This window comes from Canis lupus, chromosome 2, assembly GCF_048164855.1.
Source record: "Canis lupus baileyi chromosome 2, mCanLup2.hap1, whole genome shotgun sequence".
Taxonomy (NCBI): domain Eukaryota; kingdom Metazoa; phylum Chordata; class Mammalia; order Carnivora; family Canidae; genus Canis; species Canis lupus.
The window spans coordinates 29,606,243-29,633,004 of NC_132839.1; the positions used below are offsets into that span (position 1 = coordinate 29,606,243).

Genomic DNA, 26,762 nt, shown 5'->3' on the forward strand with positions numbered 1-26,762 from the left:
GTGTAAAATCATACAAAGATGTTTTAGGTGCAGTATTTTGTGAACTTCTGTACTACTCAGCAGGTTTATAGAATATTCAAATCAGGATACCTAGGCAGCTCAGTCAGTTAAGCGTCTTTCAGCTCAAGTCATGATCTCAGGGTCCTGGGATTGAGCCCTGTGTGGGGCTTCCTGCCCCATAGGGAATCTGCTTCTCCCTCTCCCTCTGCCACTCCCCCGCTCCCTGCTCGTGCTCTCTCTTGCTCACTTGCTTCTCTTGCTCACTTGCTTTCTCTCTCAAATAAATAAATAAAATCTTAAAAAAAAAAAAAAACACAAAATACTCAAATCATAATATGACATGTAAGGAAATAGAATATAAAAAGACTAGCTTGTATTAGAGTATTATTAAAGCTATCCTATAGAGAGGTCTTTTTTTTTTTTTTAAGACTTTATTTATTCATGAGAGAGAGAGAAAGGCAGAGACATAGCAGAGGGAGAAGCAGGCTCCCCACGGGGGGCCTGATGTGGGACTCGATCCCAGGACCCTGGGATCATGACATGAGTCTAAAGTATAGGCTCAACTACTGAGCCACCCAGGTGCCCCTGTAGAAAGGTCTTATTGAGAAATTGTTAACTGGGATTATTATGCTTAAAATATCACTTATATATTGTAAAACATTTGTTATACATTTTTAAAACTAATACTCTATTTTTTAACTAGTTTCTTAGATTTAATGTGTAATTCATAAAGAACCCCTTTTCAGGAAGTTATCCTATAGTTTAAACTTTATTTTGTAGCTACCAAAGTCTTGACTACTAATAGACCTGAAGATATATTCTGGTAATAAGAGTAAAGGAAATGGGGGTATAGGGAGACATACAATTAAAATAAATAGAAATGAAACATAGCACATAGAAAATTCCAGATGAAAAGTGTGAATTAAAAAATTCTAGAGGAAATTAGAATTGGATGACATAGTAGGCTAAATATTAGAAGATGGTTCTAGGAAGGGATAATGATTAAAGTTCGAGAGAATGTGTAAAGTAAAAAGAATTGATTTGGTAGTGTGATATGAGTATAGGCATAGAGGGACTAGAGAATGTTCTGGTAGTAGTAGGTCAATTTACTTTGATAATTACATAGTGTAAAACAATAATGATTGATGTGCTTAAAAGAAATGTTGCAAATTGTGAGGGCGTTTAATATTAAGTGAAATAGTTTGGATTCTTAGACAGTCAGGGGCTTTTGAAATCTTTGATAGAGGCTGACAGTGTGCATGGAAGTGTTTTAAGCTTGTGAAACTGTCAGTGATGTACATTATGGACAGGAATCAGAGACCATTGGAAAAGTCCTTTGTGAGGTCATAGTGACCTATTTTAGGATAGTAACAGTGAGAATTAATGTGATTGTACAAATAAATTACAATGGGACTTAGATATTTTGTAGATTTGAGTAATTCTGTTGGTTTCTGGTATCTGGGAAAACTGGTGGAAATAGGAAGTTGTAGCATGAATGCCATTTTATTATAAGTGGTTTTAGACAGCAAGTTTGAAATGAGAGGACATCTAATAATGTCCAGTTACAGAAGTGGAATTAGGGCTGAGAGTTAAGGCTAGAGTTTGGAGAGTTGATCCCCATACTGGTGAGAGTTAAGTCATGAAGGTGAATGAAATGTTAGAAGTTTCAGAGATTGTAGAGTAGTATAGCTTGAAAAGATGGTGGTGCACAGAACTTTAGTGGGCAGAGAAGAGGACTTGGTGAAAGGAACTTTGAAGAGTAATAGTTGGAGAAGTAGGGAAACCCATGATGAGAAGGCCAGGGGAGAAATAGTTTGTCCCAAATAACATTGATTTCACACACCCCTGGCCATCCCCATTGCAAATGCGGTATAACTTTAAGAACCTGGAAAATAAAGAACAATGTAAATATTTAAAAGTATTTATAGTCTCATTAGCTATAAATGAAAACTATTGTAAATAAATATCTTATTGTGTCTTAAATTACTGTATATTTTTTCTTTAATGTGTCTATATATTTGTATATTAATACACAAGTCATTATTTGTTCTTTGATGCAGATAGTTGAGATAAGTAATAAGTAAGATAACTCAAAAAGATTTCAGCTTGTTGGGACGCCTGGGTGGCTCAGTGGTTGAGTGTCTGAGTCCTGCATCAGGTTCCCTGCATGGAGCCTGCTTCTCCCTCTGCCTAGGTCTCTGTGCCCACCCCCCCCCCCCCATCTCTCTCATGAAGAAATAAATAAAATCTTAAAAAAAAAAGATTTCAGCTTGTTAACATCATAGCTTATTTGCTGATTCAGTTTTCTAAATATTTAATGTATGTAGAATTTGTTTTTTTTTTCCAGAATACTAATTTTAAAAAGATTTTAGCTCTAATACTCCACTTTTATTCTTCAGATGATTGCAAAAGGGAAAAATGCATCTGAACTGTTTCCTGCTGTTGTGAAGAATGTGGCCAGTAAAAATATTGAGGTACCTTTTTTTTTTTTAAGATTTTATTGATTTATTTATTTTACAGAGAGTGTGCCAGTGCGCACGTATGTGCTGAGTGAAGTTGGGGGTGTGGCAAGGGAAGAGCAGAGCGGGAGGGAGAGAGAGGGAGGAGGGGAAAGAATCTCAAGCAGACACTGTGAGCAATCCTGGGATCATGACCCCAGCTAAAACCAGGGGTCTGACACTTAACCACTCAACTGGCTGAGCCACCCAGGTGCCCTTGGGATACTATTTTGATTCATTATTTTCATGATTCCTTTTGTTGTAAAAGAATCATGTATTTTTCAGTTACTTTGAAATGCAACAAGATCCGTAAGTATCACTAGATTTTTTTTGTTATAGTTAAGATATCCATAATCTTTTTTTTTTTTTTTTTTTTTTTTACTTTTCTGACACCTCCTGCTTAAAACCCAAAAGGTCAGAAGGATTGTGAGGCCCCGCTTTCACGGTCTGTATTCGTACTGAAAATCAAGGTCAAGCGAGCTTTTGCCCTTCTGTTGCAGGGGAGGTTTTTGTCCTCCCTGAGCTCGCCTTAGGACACCTGCATTACCATTTGATAGGGTTGCCCCCCGCCCCCAGGTGAGACCCTCAGGGCTTGCCCCCCTCCCCCACCAGGTCAGTGAAAAATACGATAAGAGTAGTGGTATTTCACCAGCGGCCCCGCAAGGATGGTGGCCCCCGTCCCACCCCCTCATGGGGATGGAGGGGCACCAGGGGCCTCCCACTTAAGGATATCCATAATCTTAAATTAATAAACAGTATTTGGATTTTTGGGTGGAAAATGTGAAAAGTAAATTGAGATTAATTCACCTGGGTGAATGATGATCATATTCTTAGAAGCCTGTGTACTTTAAATTCTGCTCTAGGTATTTAATTTTGAGATAGCACATGTCCAGTGAAACAGACCTAAGTTCATGCAGTATTAGGCCAGTGTTTGAACCCAAGTATTATCTCTCCAAATATAGTGTTCTTTTTGAAACATTTTAGTTTTGGTATACCCTGCCTCTGTACAGCAGGAGGTGGGCAAAAGCAGGATGTGTCATGAGCCTTTGATTACTTTTCTCTGTGTGCATTTCTCAATGGTGTTTGAAACAGAAAATCAAAGAACTTTGAGGCCAAGGTAATGTTGGGTCAAATGGACGAATGGCTTTTGATAGAGTGCGAAAGAAAAAATAAGAGCCTGTGTAGAAACCATTGAATAAGATGAGTAGGATGAAGAGTTCAGTGAAGGGGATAAGAGATTGATTTGAGCAAATGGCTTGTTTTTAAAAGAATAAAAGGCAGTTAGGAAGAGGATTGAATGATCATGTCTCTCATGCATCTCACTGTCAACTGGTATGGTAGTGATTGTCTGGAGGATATGTTTACTCAGTAGGAAGTAGTGATATATGTATGAGAATGAAAATGTCAGCACACATGCTTCCTCTTTGCCCATTGCTAACAACTGTGAACATCCACTGTGAGGAATGTGCTTGGCTCTGTTTTTGGGTCTGGAAAGTTTGACAGAAAGAGCACTCTCCATTGAAGAATATTTTCAAGGACTTAGTGACATCTGGGCAGATGTTTTAGGAGGCGATAGATGGAGTATAAGAAGCAGAAATTAAGGATATAAGGAAGTTTTTCACTTATAATCAAGTATTAATATTGCTGTTAAAGCTGTATCTCGGGGCAGCCCCGGTGGCGCAGCGGTTTAGCGCCGCCTACAGCCCAGGGTGTGATCCTGGAGACCCGGGATCGAGTCCCACATCAGGCTCCCTGCATGGTGCCTGCTTCTCCCTCTGCCTGTGTCTCTGCCTCTCTTTCTCTAGCTGTGTCTCTATGAATAAATAAATAAAATCTTTAAAAAAAATTAAAAAAAAAGCTGTATCTCTGTTTTATTTAGTAGGTGTACAGTGTACATTTTTATCTTATAACAGTCTACCGCTAGGATTTACAATATCACTGCTTTCAAGGAACATAATAACACTTCACATATACTTTGAAAACCTTAGGACAATATAATTCCATTTCTTCCTCCTAAATTTCCCATGATATCATGCATTTTACTTCTAAAAATGCTAAAACCGCCTAAAAATAAATGGTTATTTTTAGTCAGTCATCTTTTTGAAAGATTATTGAAGGATGCCTGAGTAGCTCAGTGGTTAAGCATCTGCCTTTGGGTTGGGACATGACCCTGGAGTCCCGGGTTTGAGTCCCACATCAGTTTCCCCTTGGGAGCCTGCTTTTCCCTCTGCCTATGTCTCTGCCTCTATTTCTCATGAATTAAAAAAAAAAAAGATTATTGAAATATAGTTAATATGCCAAAACTTTTAAAGCGTGCTGTTCAATGACATGTAGTGTATTTACAGAATTATACAAGCATTACTACCATCTACTTCCTCTACATTTTTGTCACCTCAAAAAGTAATCCTGCTTTCATTAGCAGTCATGCCTTTTATACCCCATCCCTAGGCAGCCAATAATCTACTTTCTGTTTCTATGGATTTGGCTATTCTGGGCATTTCATATAAATGAAGCCATATAGTATGTGATGTTTGTGTCTGGCTCCTTTTACTTAGTGTGATGTTTTCCAAGTCCGTCCATGTTATAGTGTGTATCAGTACCTCATTCCTCTTTATTGCTGAATAATATTCTGTGGTATGGATATAGTGAGTTTTGTATATTCATTCATCAGTGGCACTTGGGTTGTTTTCACTTTTTAGCTATCGTGAATAACATTACTTTAAACACGTTGTACAAGTTTGTGTGTGGACCTATGTGTTTATTTCTCTTGTAGTGATTTTATGGTTACTATATGTTTTTTTGAGGACTTACCAAACTCTTTTCAACAGTAGCTGCATCATTTTATGTTTCTATCAATAATGTATGTGAGTTATAATTTCTCCACATCCTCAATGATACTTTTCTTTTTTGAAAAAATTACTTTCTTTTAGATTATAGCTATCCTAGAGGGTATAAAGTGGAATCTCATTGCTGCTTTTGCAGTTTTTGATTTGCTTTTCTCTAGTAAAAAACCGTTGAGCATCTATTGGCCAGTTCTACATCTTCTTTGGAAAAATGTCTATTTAGATTCTTTTAACATTTTGAAATCGAATTGTCTTTCTGGGGCAGCCTGAGTGGCTTAGCAGTTTAGTGCCACCTTCAGCCCAGGGCCTGATCCTGGAGACCTGGGATCCAGTCCCGTGTTGGGCTCCCAGCATGGAGCCTGCTTCTCCCTCTGCCTGTGTCTCTGCCTCTCTCTCTCTGTATCTCTCATGAATAAATAAATAAAATCTAAAAAAGAAAAAATAATTGTCTTTCTGTTTATTGTTAGAATTCTTTATATATCATGAACACTAGACTCATATCTGGTGTCTAATTTGCATATATTTTCTCTTGTTGTATGGATTATCTTCATTTTCTTGATCATGTCCTTTGAAGCACATTTTACATTTTCATGAACTCCAATTCATCTCTTTTTATTTGTTTGCTTATACTTTAGGTATTATACTTAAGAAATGGATGCTTAATCCAAAGTCATGGAGATTTATACTTGTCTTTCATAAGAGTTCTGTAGATTCAGCTTTAATATAGTACTGTGATCCATTTTTAATTCATCTGGGTGCTTAATCCAAGGATCCAATGATTTATACTTGTCTTTCCTAAGAGTTCTATAGATTTAACTTTTATATATATGGCTGTGATCCACTTTGAATCTCCAAGAAACTACTTATCTGCTTTCTGTCACTATAGTTTTGTCATTTTTTGAATTTCTTATAAATTAAACCAGATAGTATGGTATCTCTTTGTTTGATTTCCTTTACTGAGGAGTCTTGAGATTCACCTATGCTGTTTCATGTTGTCACATTTTGTTCCTTTTTGCTATAATCTGATGTTTCACAATTTTTACATTGACTTGTTACACTGCACTTGAATAAAATGCTATATGTGGTCATGTATTTTAATTTTTCTTGTATTTTAATTTTTTTTTCTTTTCTAAATACCTAGATCAATTGCATTGTCTGAGAAATGGATATTTAGTTTTAAGAAAATAGTGTATGGAGTTTTCCAGAGTGGTTGTACCATTTATATTCCCACCAGCAATTGTATATGAATTCCAGTTGGTTCACATCGTTTCTGACTTGATCTTATTAGACTAGATCTTATTAGACTCAACATTAGCCACTTTGGTAGGTGTATAATGTTATTTCGTTGTGCCTTTCTTTGCATTTTCTTATATTTAGTGATGCTGAGCATCTTTTTATGATTTATTGGTTAGTTGTATCTCTTCTAAACTATTCAGATCTTTAGCTTGTTTTTAAATTTTTTTCTTATTTTAAAGTGTAAAAATTCTGGTACCAGTCTTCTGTCAGATAGTTATTTACTCTTATTTATTTTCTCTTGGTCTGTGGCCTGCCTTTTTTGTTTTAATATCTTTTTAAAAAAACAAACATTTGATTTTTGATAAAGTCCATTTTATCTGTTTTTTTTTTTTTTTCAGTTATACTTCTTGATTTTTTGTGACTTGTTTAAGAAATCTTTGCCTAACCTAATGTCAAAGATTTTCCTGGTTTGTTCTAAAAGTTTAATAGTTTCAGCTATTGTATTTAGGTCTGTGATCCATGTCATAAGTCTGTGATCCACAGGTTCTGTGATTCACTGGGAGGATTCATAAGACTCAAGATATAGTCATACTGATAGCTATGATTTATTACAGTGAAAAGACACATAGCAAAATTAGGCCCTGAAAGAGGTATGTGAGGTGAAGTCCAGAGGAAATTAGATACAAACTTCCAAGTTTCCTTTCCCAATGTTTTTCCCAGTGACAGTCAATTCCTCCAGCATCAATTGTGACAAAAAGTATGAAGTGGTGTCCACTGGGAAAGCTCATTAGTGACTAAGTGCCCACGTCTTTCGGGGCAGGGGTGGGGCACTGTTCATATAGGCATTAACTGTCTAGCAAGTGCCAAAATTCCAGACTCCCTGAAAGAAAGCAAATGTGTGTTTGTTTTTGTTGAAGATTTTTTTTTTTTAACTTATTCATGAGAGACACACACAAAGAGAGGCAGAGACACAGGCAGAGGGAGAAGCAGGCTCCATGCTGGAAGCCTGATGTGGGACTCAATCCCGGGACTCCAGGATCACACCCCGAGCGAAAGGCAGATGCTCAACCGCTGAGCCACCCAGGCGACCCAAGAAAGCAAATGCTGAGCATAAACCATATTGTTTGTATGTAAACCCTCTTTCTCAGTTAGAGAATGTGGAAATTACCCTTGAAATTCAAGTTCCCAGATGCCATCAGGCCAACTTTGTAAGCAGACTTTCTAAGGATAGCAATCTCTGGCCTACTATATTAATTCTTTACTGTGCACTACATTTTAAATTAGATATTGTGTGTGATATGAGTTAAGATTTGAGATTTCAAAATAATTTTTTTTCCAGATATTCAATTGTTCTGATACCATATTTAAGAAGACCAAATCTTTTCACCCTTTGAATTACCCTGCCTTCTTGTGAAATATTGTTGATCTGTTTTGTGCCATTGATCTGTTTGCCATATCACACTGCCTTGTTTACTATAGTCTTATTTTGAGTCTTGAAGTCTGGTAGCATAAGCACTGCAGTCTTGTTCCGTTTTTAACATTATTTTGGGTAATCTGGGTCCTTTGTCTTTTTATGTAAGTGTTAAAATTAGCATGTCAGTATCTTCAAAAGCCTGTTAGGATTGATTTTGTTTACATTGAATTTATAGATCACTTTGAGAAGAATTACTATCTTTACCGTATTAAGTCTTCCAGCCCGTGAATGTGGTCTTCTGTAATTTCCTTTTGCAGTATCTTGTAGTTTTTGGTATGCAAGTTTTGCACATGCTTTAAATTTAGTTTTTAGGAGTTTTGAGTGCTATTTTAAACAACATTGTGTTTTTGATTTCATTTCCCAATTGGTTATTGCTAGCATGCAGAATTGACTTTGTATATTGATCTTGTGTCCTTGCTAAATTCACTTATTAGTTCTGAAAGCTATTTTATAGATTTCATCGGCTTTGTTACATAAATGATAATATCATGTACAACTATAATTTTATTTTTCTATTCCTTTTTTCTTCTTGTCATATTATATTGAGCACAGCGTACATTACGATGTTGAATAAAAGTGATGAGAATGGTTATCCTTGTCTTGTTTCTCGTTTAGAAAGCACTGAGCCTTTTACCATTGATTATGATATTAGCTATAGGGTTTTTTTGCAGCTGTCTGTAATCCTGTTGAGGAGTTCTTTCTATCCCTACTTTCCTGGAAGTTTTTATAGTGAATGAGTTTTGAAATTTTTTCAAGTGCTTTTTCAGTAACTACTGAAATTATCATGATTTTTCTCTATTCTCTTAATATGGTAAATGAATAGGATTGATTTTCACTTACTAAACTTTTTTATTCATGGGGTAAACCCGTCATAGTCAGGATGTATTAAACGTTTATACTGTTAGAATTGATTTCCTAATTTTTTGTTAAGGAATTTTTCATCTGTATGTTATTGAAGGATTTTTTTTCCCTTGCAGTGGCTTTTGTTTTGATATCATGGTAATCAGGTTAATACTGGCTTTATAAAATGAGTTGAGACTTGTTTCTCCTTTGTTGTAGAGTATGTGTAGGGTTATTTTATCTTAAATGGTATTATTTTATCCTTACTATGAAATCATCTGGGCTTGGAGTTTATTTTATGGGAAGGTTTTAAATGATGAATTCAAGTTGTTTATTGAGTATAGACCTCTGTGGGAAATAGTTAACTCAGTAGGCTTGGGTTGCTCAAACGCTGTATATTCAGTAGAAAGATGTTCTCATGACTCTCCCTTGTCTGTCTTGGGCAGACTGAGCTAGTGGACTATTCTCTCTGATAAAAGTGTTTAATGTCTCTGTTGTCTTGAGCCGTGGTGTACTAGTTTGTCCAGATAATGTATACTAAAAATGCAATTTATGGTAGACACCTGCTTTTTCTTTTCCTGTTCTGAAGCTTCTGTTACTGATCTCATACGTAGTGATGACAGTGATCGTAGTTGTACGATATGTATGTGACTGATCCCTAATAAATGCTTTGGACAATCTTTCTCAGTCAAGTTTCCTGGTTGGCAATATTTTGTACATGTCATCACACACTGTTGCTCAAGGAATTAAGCAGATCTTATGCTGATTCCACTGGTGAAAGGACTCTTGGAAGCTTGTGTCTGGTTTCCTCTGGACTTCACCCATGTATCTTGTCCTTTTGCTAATTTTTTACTATGTATGCTTTTGCTGTAATGAACCATAACCCTGAGTGTAACAACTTTTGGAGTCTTGTAAATCCTTTTGGCCAGTCATCCAGCCTGAAGATGGTCTTGGTGGACCTCCAACACAGGGCTATTTAGATTTTCTATTTCTTATTGGACTTGGATTAGTAATTTGTCATTCAAGAAATTTATCCATTTCATTCAGGTTGTCAGTTTATTAAAGTAAGGTTGTTAGTAATATTTCCTTAGTATTAGTGTCTATGCCTTCTGTAGTGATATTTTTCTCTTTTCTTCCTGATATTGGTAGTTCTTATCTTTTTTCTTGATTAATTTAGAACCTAATCAATTGTATTGACCTTTTGAAAAATAGCTTTTGATTTTATCAGCTTACTTTTTTCTGTTTTCTATGTTATGATGGGTTTTTCATAATTAATGACTTGTATTTATCTTTCATATTTCAGGCTTATACATAATTTAGGGTTTGTTCTTTTTTTAAATATCTTGAGTTGGGAACTAAGATAAAATCTTTTTGTTAACATAAATTTTTAACACTATTTCCTTCTAAATATTGCTTCATTAGCATTTTCCAAATTTAATGTTATGCATTTTTGTTGTTTAGTTAAAAATATTTTTTATTTACTTTATGATTTCTGTTTCGACTCATGGATTATTTAAGAGTACATTGTTTAATTTCCTGACATTGGGGGTGGAAAGGTTGTCTTAATGATTTTATCCTTGATTGCTTTGGAACATGATTCTATTTTAGTCTTAAAGCATACCTAATGTTATTTCATTCTTAAACTTTATAGGAACTTGTTTATAGATCATCAAAGTTTATTTTGGTGTGCATACCATGCTCAAAGAGAATGTATATTCTGCTATTGTTGGATATGTGTTATTTAAATAAATGTGGTTAATATTGGTTAGATTTTTAAAATTATTTTTACTGACCTCTTGTCTAGTTGTTCCACTGATTGCTAGTAGAGGGATTTTGAATCTCCAATAAAAAAAAAAAAAAATATATATATATATATTATAGTTAAGTACTCCCGTCAGGCATCACTCTTTTTATGTCATCATGATAAATTGACCCTTTTATCCTAAAATAAGTCCTTCTTTATCTCTGGTAATACTTTTTTTTTTAAGTCTATTTGATTTGTTATTAATACTGCCTCTCTAGCCTTCTCCTCTCTTTGTATGGTGTATCTTTTCTTCATCTATTTGCTCTCAGCCTGTGTCTTTGTATCTAATGTGCATCTCTTACTAACAGCATGTGGCTCCATTTTTTCTCCATCCATTCTGTCAAACTGTGTCTTTAAATTGGATTGTTTATTCTTGTAACACTTAATATCCTATTGATGTGTTCAGATTTGAGTGTACTGTTATGTTATACTGTTCCTTTTTATTTGCTTCATTTGTTTCTTTTTTCTTTCCTTCCCTTGTTTTGGAGGAAATCCCATTTTAAATGTTCTTGTTTTTATTTTTACTGTGTTTATTTTTGCATTATTTTTACTGTTGACTGTATTTATTCTTTTTGTAGTCTTATTTAATATTGCATCTGTTCACTTAAAATAAAGAAATCTTACAGCTGTATACATCCATATTCCTTCTATCTTTTATATTTTAGATATTATACGTGTGAGATTAAAAACATCATGACATCATGAGACAATGCAAAAAATTTTTTTTAACAGATTTTATTTGTTTAAGAGAGAGAGAGCACAAACAGGGGGAGTGGCAGAGGGAGAGGGAGAAGCAGACTCTGCTGAATAGGGAGTCTGATGAGGGGCTTGATCCCAGGACCCTGGGATCATGACCTGACCCAAAGGCAAATGCTTAACCAACTGAGCCACCCAGGTGCTCTGCAATTTTTGTTTTAAATACTCATGATATTTATTTACTTGTTTGTTTATTTAATTTAAATTCAGTTGGCCAACAACTAGTATAACACTCAGTGCTCATCTCATCACATACCCTCCTTAATGCTTATCACTCAGTTACCCTATCCCACCCCCACTTTCCCTTCTGCAACCCTTAAATACTCATGGTTTTTTAAAGACAAAAACCTAGAAAAAAGTATTTATCATTTATTCAGATATTTACCATCCCAATGTTCTTTGTGTTGTTAAGATCCAAATTTCTATCATTATCTTCCTGCCTTAAAAAATACCATTAGCGGGGATCCCTGGGTGGCGCAGCGGTTTGGCGCCTGCTTTTGGCCCAGGGTGACATCCTGGAGACCCGGGATCGAATCCCACATCGGGCTCCCGGTGCATGGGGCCTCCTTCTCCCTCTGCCTGTGTCTCTGCCTCTCTCTCTCTCTCTCTGTGACTATCATAAAAAAAAAAAAAAGATTAAAAAAAAATACCATTAGCTTTTACTGTGGTGCAGATCTGTTGGTGATGAAATCTCTTAACTGAAAGTGTTTCCATTTTACCTCTATTGCTAAAGCATCATTTCATTGGTTGTAGGATGCTGAGTTATGTAGATGTTGTTTTTCTTTCAGTGCTCTAAAGATACTTTAAAGATCCTCTTTAATTCCTTATGCAATGTCCCTTTTAATTGAATATTGATAACACTTTTGTAATTTGTCCTTTTTCTCTTGCAGCTTTTTTGCTTTACTATTTATCTTTGACTTTTCAGTTGTCTTGGTTTGAGCTTCTTTGCGTTCATTTGTTTTGGGGTCTGTTAAGTATCTTAGATCCAAGAATTTTTGCTTTTGATCAAACTTAGGGAAATTCTGGCTGTTTTTTCTCTTCTTTTTATTTTATTTTTTTTAGTTTCAGGTGTACAGTATAATAATTCACTCCCAGACATCACCCTGTGCTCATCACGACAAGTGTACTCCTTAATCTCCATCACCTATTTAACCCATGCCCCTACCCACCTCCCCTGTGGTAACCATCATTTTTTTTCCCCTATAGTAAGAATCTGTTTCTTGTTTTTTCTCTTGGTTTGTTTTGTTTCTTAAATTCCACATGTGAGTGAAATCATAGGGTATTTTTCTCTGCCTGACTTCGAAATTTTCACTTACATTGTGTTTTCTAGCTCCATGCATGTCATTGCAAATGGCAAGATTTCATTCTTTTTTTATGGCTGAATAATATTAAACACACACACACACACACACACACACACACACACACCCCATCTCTTCTTTATTCATTTGTCAGTCGATGGACACTTGGGCTGCTTCCTTATCTTGGCTATTGTAAATAATGCTACTAGAAACATCAATGTGGCCATAATGTCTTCATATAGTATTTTGGTCCATTCTTTTCTTCCGATATTTAAATTACATATGTATTATATTTTTCATATTGTCTAATAGTGTATGAAGCTTTGTTTTGGTTTTCTTATGTCTTTTTTGTTTTCGTCACACTGGATTTTTATTCATCTGTTTTCCATTCCAATTCACTTATTCATTCTTCTGCCATTTTCATTTGATTGTTCAGTGCATTCAGTGAGGTTTTTTTCATTTTAGAATTTCTAGTTCTTTTTTTTTTTTTTTTGCTGAGCTTTGGTTTATTCATTGAGAGCACATTTTCTTTTACCTAAGAGTAAGTGTTATAGCAGTTTTAAAATCATTGTCTGCTGGTTCCAGTACCTTGTTTATCTCAATTTGCATTTCGTTGATTTTCTTGTGTTTATGAATATGTACACAGTATTCCAGTATTCCGTTTCTTTAGTTTTTCTTCTTCTTCTTCTTTTTTTTTTTTTTAAGATTTTATTTTTATTTATTCATGAGAGACACAGAGAGAGGCAGAGACATAGGCCAAGGGAGAAGCAGGCTCCCCGCAGGGAGCCTGATGTGGGACTGGATCCCAGGACCCTGGGATCATGACCTGGACCCAAGGCAGATGCTCAACCAGTGAGCCACCCAGGTGCCCCTCCTTAGATATTATTATGTTGGGTAATTTCGAGCTCTGTTCTTGACGTTATATTAAATCACAGAGATTCTATATTCTTTTATTTTTCCTCCACAGGTGGTATTTTTGAAGGTAGTTACCTTTACTGGGTTCATATTGGAAATTCTATTAAGTAGCAACTTCGGCCTCATTTTGTATTTTTTGTCTTTTGCTGAGCTGCTTTGAGTCTATTCTCTGCTTGCATGATTCAGGAGTTAGACAGAGATGTGGGTAGAGACTGCTTGAGGAGCCCATCTCTGGCTCTCTCCGTGGTGGGATTCCCCTATTTTTTTCAGGGGCCATAATTTTCCTAGGTTCAGTTTTTTTGTTCCTTTGGCCAGAGAGACTGGTTGGACACATCAGTGCCTCTACTTGGATTTCATCCAATACTCATTTTGCCTCATCAGAAAGCCATGGGAATGGGATTTTACACAGCCCTCTTTCTTATCACCTTTGAGCATATACTCCTAACCAGAGTCTATCTGCTGCTGTTTCACCACCAGGGCCCACACTACTTTTGTAATAAGTAGTTTTTTTAGTTTTCTGTGGGAGATTGTTCCAGTACAATTTTATTCCAAAATTACCAGAAGTGCAGTTATCTATTAAAGATAGAACTGCCCACTCCCTGAAGGTCTTTTTGTATTCTTTCATGTTTACCATTTGTGACCCTCTTCATCCCTTCGAAATACCACATTTGATATTATTTTCCTTATGACTAGAGGACATTTCTTGTTTTGCTGGTAATGAATTCTTTCAGGTTTTATTTTAAAAAGTCTTTATTTTGCGTACATTTGAAAATGTTTTGCCTAGAATCTAGAATTTACAGTTCTAGATTTGCAGTCTTTTTTGTTCAGTATTTAAAAAATATTTCAGGGATCCCTGGGTGGCCCAGTGGTTTAGTGCCTGCCTTCAGCCCAGGGCGCGATCCTGGAGTGATCAGGCTCCCTGCGTGATGCCTGCTTCTCCCTCTGCCTGTGTCTCTGCCTCTCATGAATCATGACAGAGTCTCTCTGTCTCTCATGAATAAATAAATAAATAAATAAAATCTTAAAAAAAATATATATTTCATTGTTTTCTGTCCTGCAAGTTTCCTGTCATTGTTAATCTCCATTTCATTGTGTGTATATTACACACACAATGTCTTTCTTTTCTCTTGTTGGTTTTAAGGTTTTCTCTCTAGCACTGGTTTTAAAGTTTATTTTGATATGCCTTGGCATTTTTTCCCCCTCATCCTCCTTCAGGTTTGTTGAGCATCTTATATTTGTGGGCTTATGATTTTTTAAAAATTTGGTAACATTTCAGCCATTGGTTTTTTATTTTTATTATTTTTATTTTTTAAAGATTTTATTTATTTATTCATGAGTGTCAGAGAGAGAGAGAGAGAGAGAGAGAGAGAGAGAGGCAGAGAAGACACAGGCAGAGGGAGAAGCAGGCTCCATGCAGGAAGCCCGATGTGGGACCTGATCCCGGGACTCCAGGATCATGTCCTGGGCTGAAGGCAGGTGCTACACCGCTGAGCCACCCAGGGATCCCCAACTGTTAGTTTTTTAAAAATATATTTTGTCTCCTTTCTCTCCTGGCACTTCTAGTACACATGCAGACTAATTGATGTCCTATAGGTCACTGATGGTTTGTTCTTTTCCTCCAGTCTTCTCTCTGTGCTTCATTTCTATTGCTGTATACTCAAGTTAACTGACTTTTCCTTTTGTTGCGCCTAATTTGTAATCTCTTCCACTGTATTTATCATGTTAGCTCTTATATTTTTCATCTCTAGTTGTTTCATTGGATCACTTTCATGTCTTGCAGTTCTTTTACTATACTCATATTTTCGTCTGCTTTCTTGGTCATATGGCTCATATTTATAATAGTTATAAAATCCTTCTGCCTTTTTTTAAAAGATATTATTTTTATGTAAACTCTATTGCCAATGTGAGGCTCAAACTCATGACTCCAAGATCAGGAGTCCCTCTGCTCTTTCTGTTATTTTGAGTCTTTTTCTGTGGATTGATTTTTCTCATGGTTATAATTCATATTTTCCTATTTTTTTAATATCCTTAGTAAATTTTAACTACATGTTAAACAATATGAAATTTATGCTATCAGTTGCTGGATCTTGTATTCCTTTAAATTGTGTTTTTTTTTTTTTTTTGGTGCACAGTCAAGTTATATGGAATCATTTCATTCTTGCAAAGCATACATTTAAACTTTATTAGGTAGTACAGAAATATTTTTAGTCTAGGTTAATCCCACTCCTAAGGTAATACTTTTTTTTAGGATTCTATTAAAAAATTCATGTATTTATGAGATATTTTCTCTGTGGCTGTTAGGAACATTAATTATTCCTAGTTCTTTGTGATCGTTGAGATCTATTCTGCCTACCTTTTCCCAGTGTTTGTTTTTGGTGTTCTGTGTTCTTTGTGTTGGCCTTTTTTTGGGGGGGGGAGGGGTCCGGCCTCAGGTAGTTTCATCTCACTCTTATACATATCAGTGCTTAGTCTAAGACTTGGTGGAGGTCCTCTGCTGTGTGTGTGCTCTCTATCTCTGAAGTTTCCTTCTAGTTGTTTTTCTGCTCTGCAAATTCTAGCAGCCTTGGCCTCTAAACTTTTGATATCTGTCTCCTAAGTACAGGGAATCTTCTGGATTCTGTTTGAGTTACCCTTTGTGTGCTGGTAGGTTTATTACCCTCTGTGGTAGCACTCCCCTCAGCTTTTCCCTCTGAGGATTCACTGTGCTGTGCTGCTTATTGTCCAGCATATGAAAACTATTTTTTCTCTTGATTTTCTGTTCAAGGTAGGAGAGTAAATGAGGTCTCTCAGTTATTATTAAATTATAGCTTGATATAAAAATCTCTTAGCTGTTTCTAAAGCCTTAAAAATATATGAAACATTATTGAACAAATGAAACATTTGTTCCAGTTTTCCCTACTTTGATTGTGGAATTGTCAGTTTATACCTGACAATTGTATATACCTATACATACTTGAAAATTCACATCATCTTTTCCAACTTCTACATCAAACTTCTATAGCAGAGTCTTAAAGTGCTTTATGGCCAGAATATACTGAGTGAGCCATATATCTTTAGCAATTTTATAGTCAATGCTTACGTATTTTTAGTTTTAAAAACAAAGCATTTTTAAAATGAAAAGATTGCGTAGGTACAGGAAAAAATAAGAGTGACTAAAAATAATCTTTTTCTTTTAAGACGTTTATTTATTTGAGAGAGAGATGGAGAGTGAGAGAGCACAAGAAGGGGGAACAGCAGAGAGAGAGGCAGAAGCAGGCATCCTGCTGAGCAGGGAGCCCCATGCAGGACTCTATCACAGGACCCTGGGATCATGACCTGAGCCAAAGGCAGACACTTAACCGACTGAGCCACTGAGGCGCCCCTGAATAAAATAATCTTGACTTGAGAATGATGGTAGAATTTTTTAAGTAGAGCAATAAGTCAGTGTGGTCACACTTCAGTTGTTATATAATATAAATACAAGATTGATGTGAAGTAGACTCTTAGTTATTATTTTAGCACTATGACAGTAGATTAGATGTTAGTATGTCTCTAATGTCAATTAGTAGTTTAAATAGTTTTTTCTCATATAAGTTTTGTTTATATAATCTTGGATTTATGTATTCAAAATCTGGAAAAGTAAAAGTGGGAGTATATGCAATTTCTAGAGTACACATTTCCATATATAGAAAAAAATTCCCATCACCATTTTAATTTTATTAGAATAATTTGTTATAGCATTTTAGAGATAAGTACTTTAAGCCCATTTTTAGATACTTTTAAAAGTATACTTAATTTTTGTATTAGATAATGCATACATTATATATATATATATATTTTTTAAATTTTTATTTATTTATGATAGTCACACAGAGAGAGAGAGAGAGAGGCAGAGACATAGGCAGAGGGAGAAGCAGGCTCCATGAACTGGGAGCCCGATGTGGGATTCGATCCCGGGTCTCCAGGATCGCGCCCTGGGCCCAAAGGCAGGCACCAAACCGCTGCGCCACCCAGGGATCCCACATTATATATTTTTGATAGGTGAATTTTGCTACTTAAATGATTAGCCATCAATAAGCTCACTAACTTGGGTCAATTAAAATCAAAACACTCAATTCATTTAAATTGGACTTAAATAACTTGACAGACCATTCCTTCTAAGAGTCCAATTAATAAGAGAAATGTAGAATAAACATGTAATCTAGTATTTGCAAATTTGAGTCATCATTAATTTAATATTTATTAAGCACAATATGTGCTTGTTACCATTTATAATTCTGAATTGATAATTTGAATAGGTAAATACTCTTTGATGTATCATGGTCATGCTGTCTGAGCTGCTGCTTTTTTTTTTTTTTTTTTTAAGATTTTATTCATTTATTTATATGAGAGAAAGAGACAGAGAGAGAGAGCCGAGGGCAAATGCTCAACTGACTGAGCCAACCAGGTGCCCCTGCTGTCTGGCTTCTAATTTGATGTAGCTTTATGGCCTCTAATATAAGTGCAGATATCTGAAAAAAATTGAAATTTGACTCAGAAAAATTGTGTGAGATATAGGTAAAGCTATTGTCTTAGTATTTTAGGAATAGTCTTTTGGTAGCAACAATGATTGCTAACACTTAAAAGAAGCTGTGTGTACATATATTTTCATTTTATCCTCACAAATAACTTGTAGGGTTAATTTTGTCGTTTCCCATATTTTATATACAAGGTCAGGGTAACAGAGAGGTAAAATTAATCTGACCACAGTCACACAGCTATTAAGTTTAAGAGTCAGAATCCAAAGTCAGGAGTCTTAGCTTCAGAACCCATCTTAGACCATTCCCCTTTCAAAGCCATTCTTATTTGAGGCTTCCTTCCTCTTCCTTTTGCCTTAGTGATTTTGGCCCCATGTCAACATCTGGTATTAGCTATCCTTTGGGAGGTATCTGGCATTGGTATAAATATTTTTATGTCTTAGAGATGGATAGAAATGAGCAAGTCCTTAGAAATTGGCAATAAATTAACTAGTTCCCCCTGGACATCTAGTCTTCTTGTAAACAGAAGATTCTATATTATTTATTTTTCATTCAAAGCTGTTTGTACTGTTTAGTAGTTATAATAGTAGACCTTCCCTATTTGTTCATCTTTCCCCTTTATACTCAGATTCTCATATACTGCCTAATGTTCTGCAACAAAAATATCACTATAAACATAATTAATGGTCTATTTGTTGGATTTCTTTTGTTCTTGAAATACCTTATTTTTTGAATATGCTTAATCTTCTAATGTGAGAAAACTGACATAAGCTTAAAATTTATGTTTAGAGAATTGATGTTTCATTCCTATCAACTGCAAAATTTCATTTTTATTAGTACATGCTGCCTTAGACACACAGTTAAGCTGTACGTCATCTTCCATTTGATGTCAAATGATACCAAAAGTTACCTAGTAAGCAATCACTGGTTATAGTGCAAAAATAATCAAAGATTTAGTCAATAACTCATGAAGTTTGATGTACTAGTATTGATAAACTAATTAAACAGATCTGCCTGTGTTCTTCCAGCCTACTGGGGCTCTGCTATGATTAGCTTTACAGCAAGGAGTGTTGTAACATTGAATGAAGGTAACTGATCAGAGAATGGTGTAGTCACGGAGCTTTAAGTACTCCCATTTCTGGTCACAGAATGGTTTCAAGGAAACTAGGCTTTCTCTGCACACCTGCAGCCAGTCGGTGCATAGGCCTCTTGTGGTCAATATTGATTGATTCTTATAACAGAACTAGAACAAATTTGGTGTTTTGCAACCTTCTGTGATTTAATATTGTTATGCTTTTTGCTATAACAGTCACAAAAATCCTTCTCCAATAGTGAGTAATTATAGCAATGCCTGCTAGCTCAGCTGTGGATCTGAATGTTTCAGTATTGCCAATATAAACCCCTGGATATATTCTGGAGTTCATAATTCAGCTTTAAAAGTTGGCTGTACAGTTACTTGGTAAATAAAGGTGTTGCTGAGAAATAAATCACAGTAGGATGAGGGGATGGGTGCATTCTAACCCATTTTCTTTGGAAACTTTTCAGAGAACGGTAGCCTGGATCTGAATGTAATTAGTAAGGAGAAAGAATACTTTAAATGGTTAATTAAAAAAAAAAACAAAAACCACAAGTTAAAGACTGGAGGCAATCCTTGTAATACCCATCATTTCTTCATATGTTGATGTTTTTTAGGCATCTATTTGGTGAATTATAACTATTGGTAAAGTAGATTCCTGATGTTGCAATTTAATGGAAAATGTCTTATTACATTTTTTTAGTGTACCATTGGGCTGTGATGTTTTTGTTCAGCTAATTATTGAAATCTTACTATATATGCCAGGCATGTGATTAGTCCTGAGCATAGACAGATGACTAAGGAATGGTTCCTGTATTTAAGTAACCTCTTGTTGATTCTAAGGTGAATTTGAGAAATATCTTAACTTAAAAATGCATCTGTGTATTGATTTGATTTATTGAAAATGCTATAAATCAGTCAGCTAGCAAATGTTAATTGCTTTTTGGCACTGTTATAATCCTAAGAACTTAAAAATTTGGTTGTGGAGAAAGCTGTCTATATCTCAATTAGATACATGTTTCTTGAACTGTAATGAAAAACTTTATATTTCCATTTAAATATAATCTAAAACATTGGGTAGATTTTGGATCATATGGTTGCCGTCTTACATAGTAGTATCCATAGTTTTGGAACCTGCGTGTATTCTTGTGTAAGATTGCTTGTTCTGAGTGAACATTGAAAGGGTTTGTGGACTTTCAGTGGCCTTAGTGGGTTGATATCATCTGTAGTTATGTGATCACTTGGGTGAAACAGCTGTTGATTGATTGGCACTCAGAGGTATGTTTTTTTTTTTTTTTTTTTTTTTTAAGAGTGTGTTTGTTCCTGATAGGCTAATGTTCCAAAGTAAGGGACTGTCACAGATTGGTTGACTGGCAGTTTGTTCATTTAGCTTGGGCTTTTTGTTGACATTTTGAAGAGGTTTAAAACAGTTTCAGTGGCTGCATCTTATCAGTGATATAGAAAAAGCTGTCTTTATAGAAATATATAAACTTAGACATATTTTCGGTTTGAGATTTTTTTTTTTATAATGAAACAGTTTAAAATACTTTTATAATCAGAGAAAGTACCATTCTACTGTAGAGGAGATCTGGAAGAGGAGATTCACCCCGAAGTAAAAATGTCTTTATTGTTTTATCTGAACACAAAATTAACATTCATTGTAAAAAAATTAAATAATAAAGATGTAAAGAGTGAGAGTGACGGTCGCTGGATAATATTACCACTCAAGTATAGTCACTCTTAACATTTTAATAAATAGATTTCTTAACTTATGCTTAGGTTTGAATCTGGTTCTTCATTTAATAGATGTGCTTTCTTGGTCAAGTTACTAAACCTTGTTGTGTTTCAGTTTCTTCATGTGTAAAATAGGAGTAATAATACCTGCTCATTGAATTGTTCATTTAAAATGAATTAATTGCACATAGTTAGTGCTATATATGTGTATTTTTTATTAATATAGAAGTGAGATCATATAATACATACTGTTTTGTACCTTTAAACATTTTACAAAGACATTTTTAATGTCAAGTACAGATTTACTTAAATCTATTTAGGGACTGCCTAGTATAGTGTTATATGGGTGTCCTGTAATTTATTTTACTATTCATCTTTGATGGACATTTTATTGTTTAATTTTTGCTTTTTTTAAAAAATATTTTATTTATTTATTCATGAGAGACACACACAGAGGGAGAGAGAGAGGCAGAGACACAGGCAGAGGGAGAAGCAGGCTCCATGCGGGGAGCCTGACGAAGGACTGGATCCCCGGTCTCCAGGATCAGGCCCTGGGCTGAAGGTGGCACTAAACCGCTGAGCCACCTGGGCTGCCCTCATTTTTGCTTTTTGAAGATATGATTATCAGAACTTGGGGGATTGAGACAAAAAATTTAAGTTATATTTGGGCACTGACTATTCCTCTTTGACTGGAAAGGAATTTTGGGACAGATTCTAGACTGCATTGGGTACTGAGTTTTAATATTTTAAGAGTTTTTAAAAAATATTTTATTTTATTTACTCATGAGAGATAGAGTGAGAGCGAGAGCGAGAGAGAGAGAGAGAGAGAGGCAGAGACACAGGCAGAGGGAGAAGCAGGCTCCATGCAGGGAGCCTGACGTGGGACTCCATCCGGGGTCTCCTGGATCAGGCCCTGGGCTGCAGGCGGCGCTAAACCGCTGCTCCACTGGGGCTGCCCTATTTTAAGTTTTAATTTTAAGACTTAATTGATCCATTCACTATGAAAGAGTATTTGGAAATAAATGTTTTGTTAACTTTCACTTATAACCCTGTCCATACAGTGTAGAAGAATGGATTGGTATCAACTTAACATGGTATATTTAGCTATTTAAATAAATATTAATGCAGATATAGAAAGTATGCTCATTAAGTTTTCACTTGTACTTATAAAATTGTAAAGAATATCAAAATAGATTGAAATACAAGTTAAAATCTAAAATTATCCTAAGAGGGTGCCATGCTATATTGAATTTAAGATGTTGACAGTTTTTATAGATAAATGTTAGATCTTGCCTTTTTTTTAAAAGAAAAAAACCTCACCAGAACATTTACTCAAGTATGGTTTGAGTAAATGGTTACATTTAGAAAAGATGTATTGTTATGTTTAAGAATTAGTTGTATCAGTGGAAGCCCCTCACATGGAACATGGCCTTAAACTTGTTTGTTCTCCTTAAACTTCATTTGTAGTTTGAAGTACTACACTGAAAGTATATAGACAAATTGGAATAAGTTCAGAAAGAACAAACAGGATAGTGAAGTAACTCAAAACTATGCTGTTAGGGTACATTGTTGGCTTAATTGGTAGAGCATGTGACTCTTGATTTTGGGGTTGTAAGTTCAAACCCACATTGGGCCTATAGCTTACTTAAGAAAAACGAGACAAAACTACACTGTGTCAAAGGAAATTGGTGTATGAGGGAAGGGAAGGGAAGGAAGGCCATGGCAGTTATCCTTATAGAAGTTCAGTTTTGATTAGTATGGCATAAAGTATGGCCTGGTTAGTACTCTCTTTCCTTTCCAGAATCAATTCCTCCTATTTCCAGCTATTTCCCCTAGTTCCTGTGCTCTTTGAACATCCCGTAAACTTTTAGATCTACTGAGACATACACAATCAGGCGCTGGTATCTAAAGATACTGAGAAGGAAAAAAAAAAATATAAAAAAATATAAAGATACTGAGAAGGAAGAGGCTATGAGCAGTTGATGAATTTCAACTGAAATTCTAATTTTTATTTAATTTTTCTGTTCATAATTCTAGTATAGATTTAGCGATTAAATTGCCATTTATAACCATTTTTAGAAGACCCTTCCAATCTTGTAGAATTTTTATTACATTAAATTGGTATTATTGTAATATCTTATTCTTACTGAGCTAAAAATATCATGTAATATATATTGGAATGTAATATTACCATACAATCAGAGTTGGGACTCCAGCACCTTTTGATTGATAAGGAAATTTTTTGATTGATAAAGAAATTAAATTCAAATACTATATAGTTAGTGAACAGAACCCAAATTATTTCTAGTATTTGTATCCCTCATTTTGAAAGTATTTTTACAATTCAGTTATATTTTAATATTCTTGTTTGAGTTTTGCTCAGGGATTTTTTTATTTTCTTCAGGAGGTAGTGTTACCAGACCACTGGTTCTGAACTCAGGTTCACCTGCTTCCCTGCTTGAAAATCAATAGAGAGACAGTGATGGTTGGAAAGGAAAAGTTGTTTTATTCAGGAAGCTGGCAGCCTGGGACTGTGGTGGACTTATATCCCAAAGACTGTCTTTCCTGTCCAGACAAAGCCAGAAGGTTTTAAAGGGGGAAGATGTGGGACATTGAGGGCTGGAGGTGGGCTGGCTACCTGCAGGGGAAGGTGGTGCCCAGGTGGATAATCATGGACATGACCTTGAACAAATTTGATGGCATCAGCAGCGATTGTATACCAGTGTGGGCAGGACTCCTCTCCTGGGGAAGTCTGGTCCTTCCCTCCTCAAGGCCGGTGGTCTGCAGATCTGAAGGAATAAATAGGTTAGTTTATCTACAAAGGGACTTACTTAAGTCGGCAAGCAAGGAGTGCATAAGCTTGAAACAAGTTAGCCCTTAAGACCTGTTGGAGTTACTACAGAACACCTTGATAGGATGTTGCTATTATAGATCAGATTATTAAAATGCTTATTTTACAAGCTTTTTCTGTTGCCATTCATTATCCTACAATATGTTATCTTTATATTACAATATAAGCTATTCAGTTATTTACTTTAGGAAAGTTGAGAATGGATTTGGCATTCAAACCATTCAATTTTTAATTTTCACTCTGGCTAGGATTAAATTATTATTATTATTTTTTAACAGATCAAGAAGTTAGTATATGTTTACCTGGTCCGGTATGCTGAAGAACAGCAGGATCTGGCACTCTTGTCCATAAGCACTTTTCAGCGAGCTCTGAAGGTAAATAATAGAGTGAACCAGCAAATAGCTACCGAGGTTTGTGGAGAGTTGAAGGTGTGTTACTTAAAGAAGTAGAGTAATAATCTAAATGACACAGTAGTGTTTTGAAAAGAGTTGAAAGGTCTCTCACTTTGCCTATTCAGTGTCCTTAGAAAATAATATATATAACTAATTAAACCTTTCCCTGTGTTTCATTTTCTGTATGTTCCTTTATGTCCTATTTAATCATTATCGTGCATCAAAGAACTCTTCATCATTATACCAACTAGTTGTTGAAAGTGTATAATGAAGGGACATGACTTTAAAGATAAAGTTTATAACCTGTAGCATTTTATGATTGTGAAACTCAAAAAACCCATTACTAAAACATGTTTAGTAATGAATGATCAACTAGAATTATAACCGTTACTTTTTTTGTTCAAACATTATTCAGGGAAATAAAGATTTACTTAACTCTTTTTACTTACCCATTTTCCATATACTGATTCTTTAAATTAAGTAGCTTTTTCCTATTATTATATTGTACCCTGTGCATACCAATTAATTTTGTCATAAAAATATCTTTGAAATATTGAACTTGAAATCTTGATGAATATTTTTATACTGTTTTTAGGATCCAAATCAACTAATCCGTGCAAGTGCTTTGAGAGTTCTGTCAAGTATTAGAGTACCAATTATCGTACCCATTATGATGCTTGCTATTAAGGAGGCTTCTGCTGATTTATCACCATATGTTAGGAAGAATGCAGCCCATGCAATACAGAAATTGTACAGGTAGGTGCTCTGTTAATAATACCAATGATCTCTAATGGTATGTGGAATGTTACAGCCTATGGAGGCTTATTTTATTAGTTCTTACTGTCAGTCTGTCCTCATACTAAGTAAACCCAGTGACAGTTTTTCTCCCCACAAACATTCTTTAGACATCTTTAACTTTATTTTGGTTATAGAGACCCTATGCTGGTTTTTACTTGTAAGCCTTTTAGGGCCTGTGATAATTTACAGATGTTATAACTTAAAAATGAATGGAATTTGAATTCTCATTTATATAGTATATCTCTCATGTACACATACACGTATTTTACTAGAAAATGAAGATTTTTTTTCTGTTTATTGTATGGTAGAATCTTAAGTGTATTAGTCTCTGAACTTTGTTCTTTTTAAATTTATATTCTTTTATTTTTTAAAAATTAATTTTAAAAAAAATTTAATATATTAGTTAATTAACATTATTTTCAGAGGTGGAGGTCAGTGATTCATCAGTTTTATGATACTCGGTGCTCATTACATCAAGTGCCCTCCTTAATGTCCATCACCTAGTTACCCCATTCCTTCCCCTCCTCCTGTCTAGCAACCCTCAGTTTGTTCCCTATGATTGAGTCTCTTATGGTTTGTCTCCCTCTCTGATTTCGTCATTTTATTTTTTCCTCTCTCCCCTATAATCCTGTTTTGTTTTTTAAGTTCCACATGAGTGAGATCATATGATAATTGTTTTTCTCTGATTAACTTATTTTGCTTAGCATAATACCCTCTGGTTCCATCTACATTGTTGCAAATGACAAGATTTCTTTCTTTCTTCCTTTCTTTCTTCCTTCCTTTCTTTTTTTCTTTTCTTTTCTTTTCTTTTTTCTTTTCTTTTCTTTTCTTTTCTTTTCTTTTCTTTTCTTTTCTTTTTTCTTTTCTTTTCTTTCTTTTCTTTCTTTTTTCTTCTTTTTTTGATAGCTGAGTTGTATTCCGTGTGTGTCTGTGTGGGGGGTATACTACATCTTGTTTATTCATTCATGTATTGATGGACATCTGGGCTCTTTCCATAGTTTAGCTATGGTGGACATTGCTGCTATAAACATTGGGGTGCAGGTGCTTCTTCAGATCGCTACATTTGTATCTTTGGAGTAAATACTTATCAACTCACTTTGTTCTCCTTTCTTCCAATCTTGGCCCTGATGTTCCCTCCCTTGTCGTCTTTTATAGAGCTATTTTAATGAATTTTAAAATACAGCACCATACCATATTTGTATAATATTTATTAAAATATCCTACAGTGGCTTAATCCTTATGGAAACCCTAAATAAAAAGCCTAAATAAAAGCCTAAATAAAAAGCCTAAATAAAATAATTCTCTATAATAATTTAGTGTTATTTTCTGTTACCATTGATTCCACAAGCTTTTATCAAGATCATTTTGTGTTTTGGTGTTGGATCGTATGTGTAAGATGTATGAAAATGGTAGAGGATGTATTATCATATATTTGAGGAAAAAAATCAAACCAATGCCAAATAATTAAAGGCAAGTTAAATAAGATACTAGCATATGCGTTTCTATAAATATAAGGTGTTCCCTCTTTTTCCCAATTGAAAAAGACAGTAAAATACAGGTGTGCTATTCCCAGCCATTCTTGCTCATAGTTGTAATACTTACGTACCTATTTGCCTGTCTCTCTGTCCACCCACTTGTCTATCATTCTCACTGTGCACTGGCACGCTGGATGGCGGCTGGCACCCAGGGCTGTCCTGTGGCAGAGAGGAAAGCACACTGTCTTCTCTGTGGTGCCAGCTTTGCCATTCT

General features: G+C 35.1%; 1 protein-coding gene across 8 annotated transcripts in view; it reads left to right on the top strand.

The window, feature by feature from the left end:
- Positions 1 to 26,762, top strand: part of AP3B1 (adaptor related protein complex 3 subunit beta 1) — a 265,515-nt gene that overhangs the window by 41,322 nt on the left and 197,431 nt on the right. For 7 of the 8 annotated variants that reach the window (XR_012015574.1, XM_072794100.1, XM_072794111.1 and 4 more), the window contains 3 exons: positions 2,400 to 2,474; positions 24,102 to 24,197; positions 24,811 to 24,971. Coding sequence is in view for 7 of the 8 variants with exons in the window: in XM_072794100.1 (XP_072650201.1) it covers positions 2,400 to 2,474; positions 24,102 to 24,197; positions 24,811 to 24,971 (332 nt within the window). In the remaining variant the exon portion in view is untranslated. The remainder of the gene's footprint in view (positions 1 to 2,399; positions 2,475 to 24,101; positions 24,198 to 24,810; positions 24,972 to 26,762) is intronic. The other variant, XM_072794101.1, reaches the window with a different exon arrangement.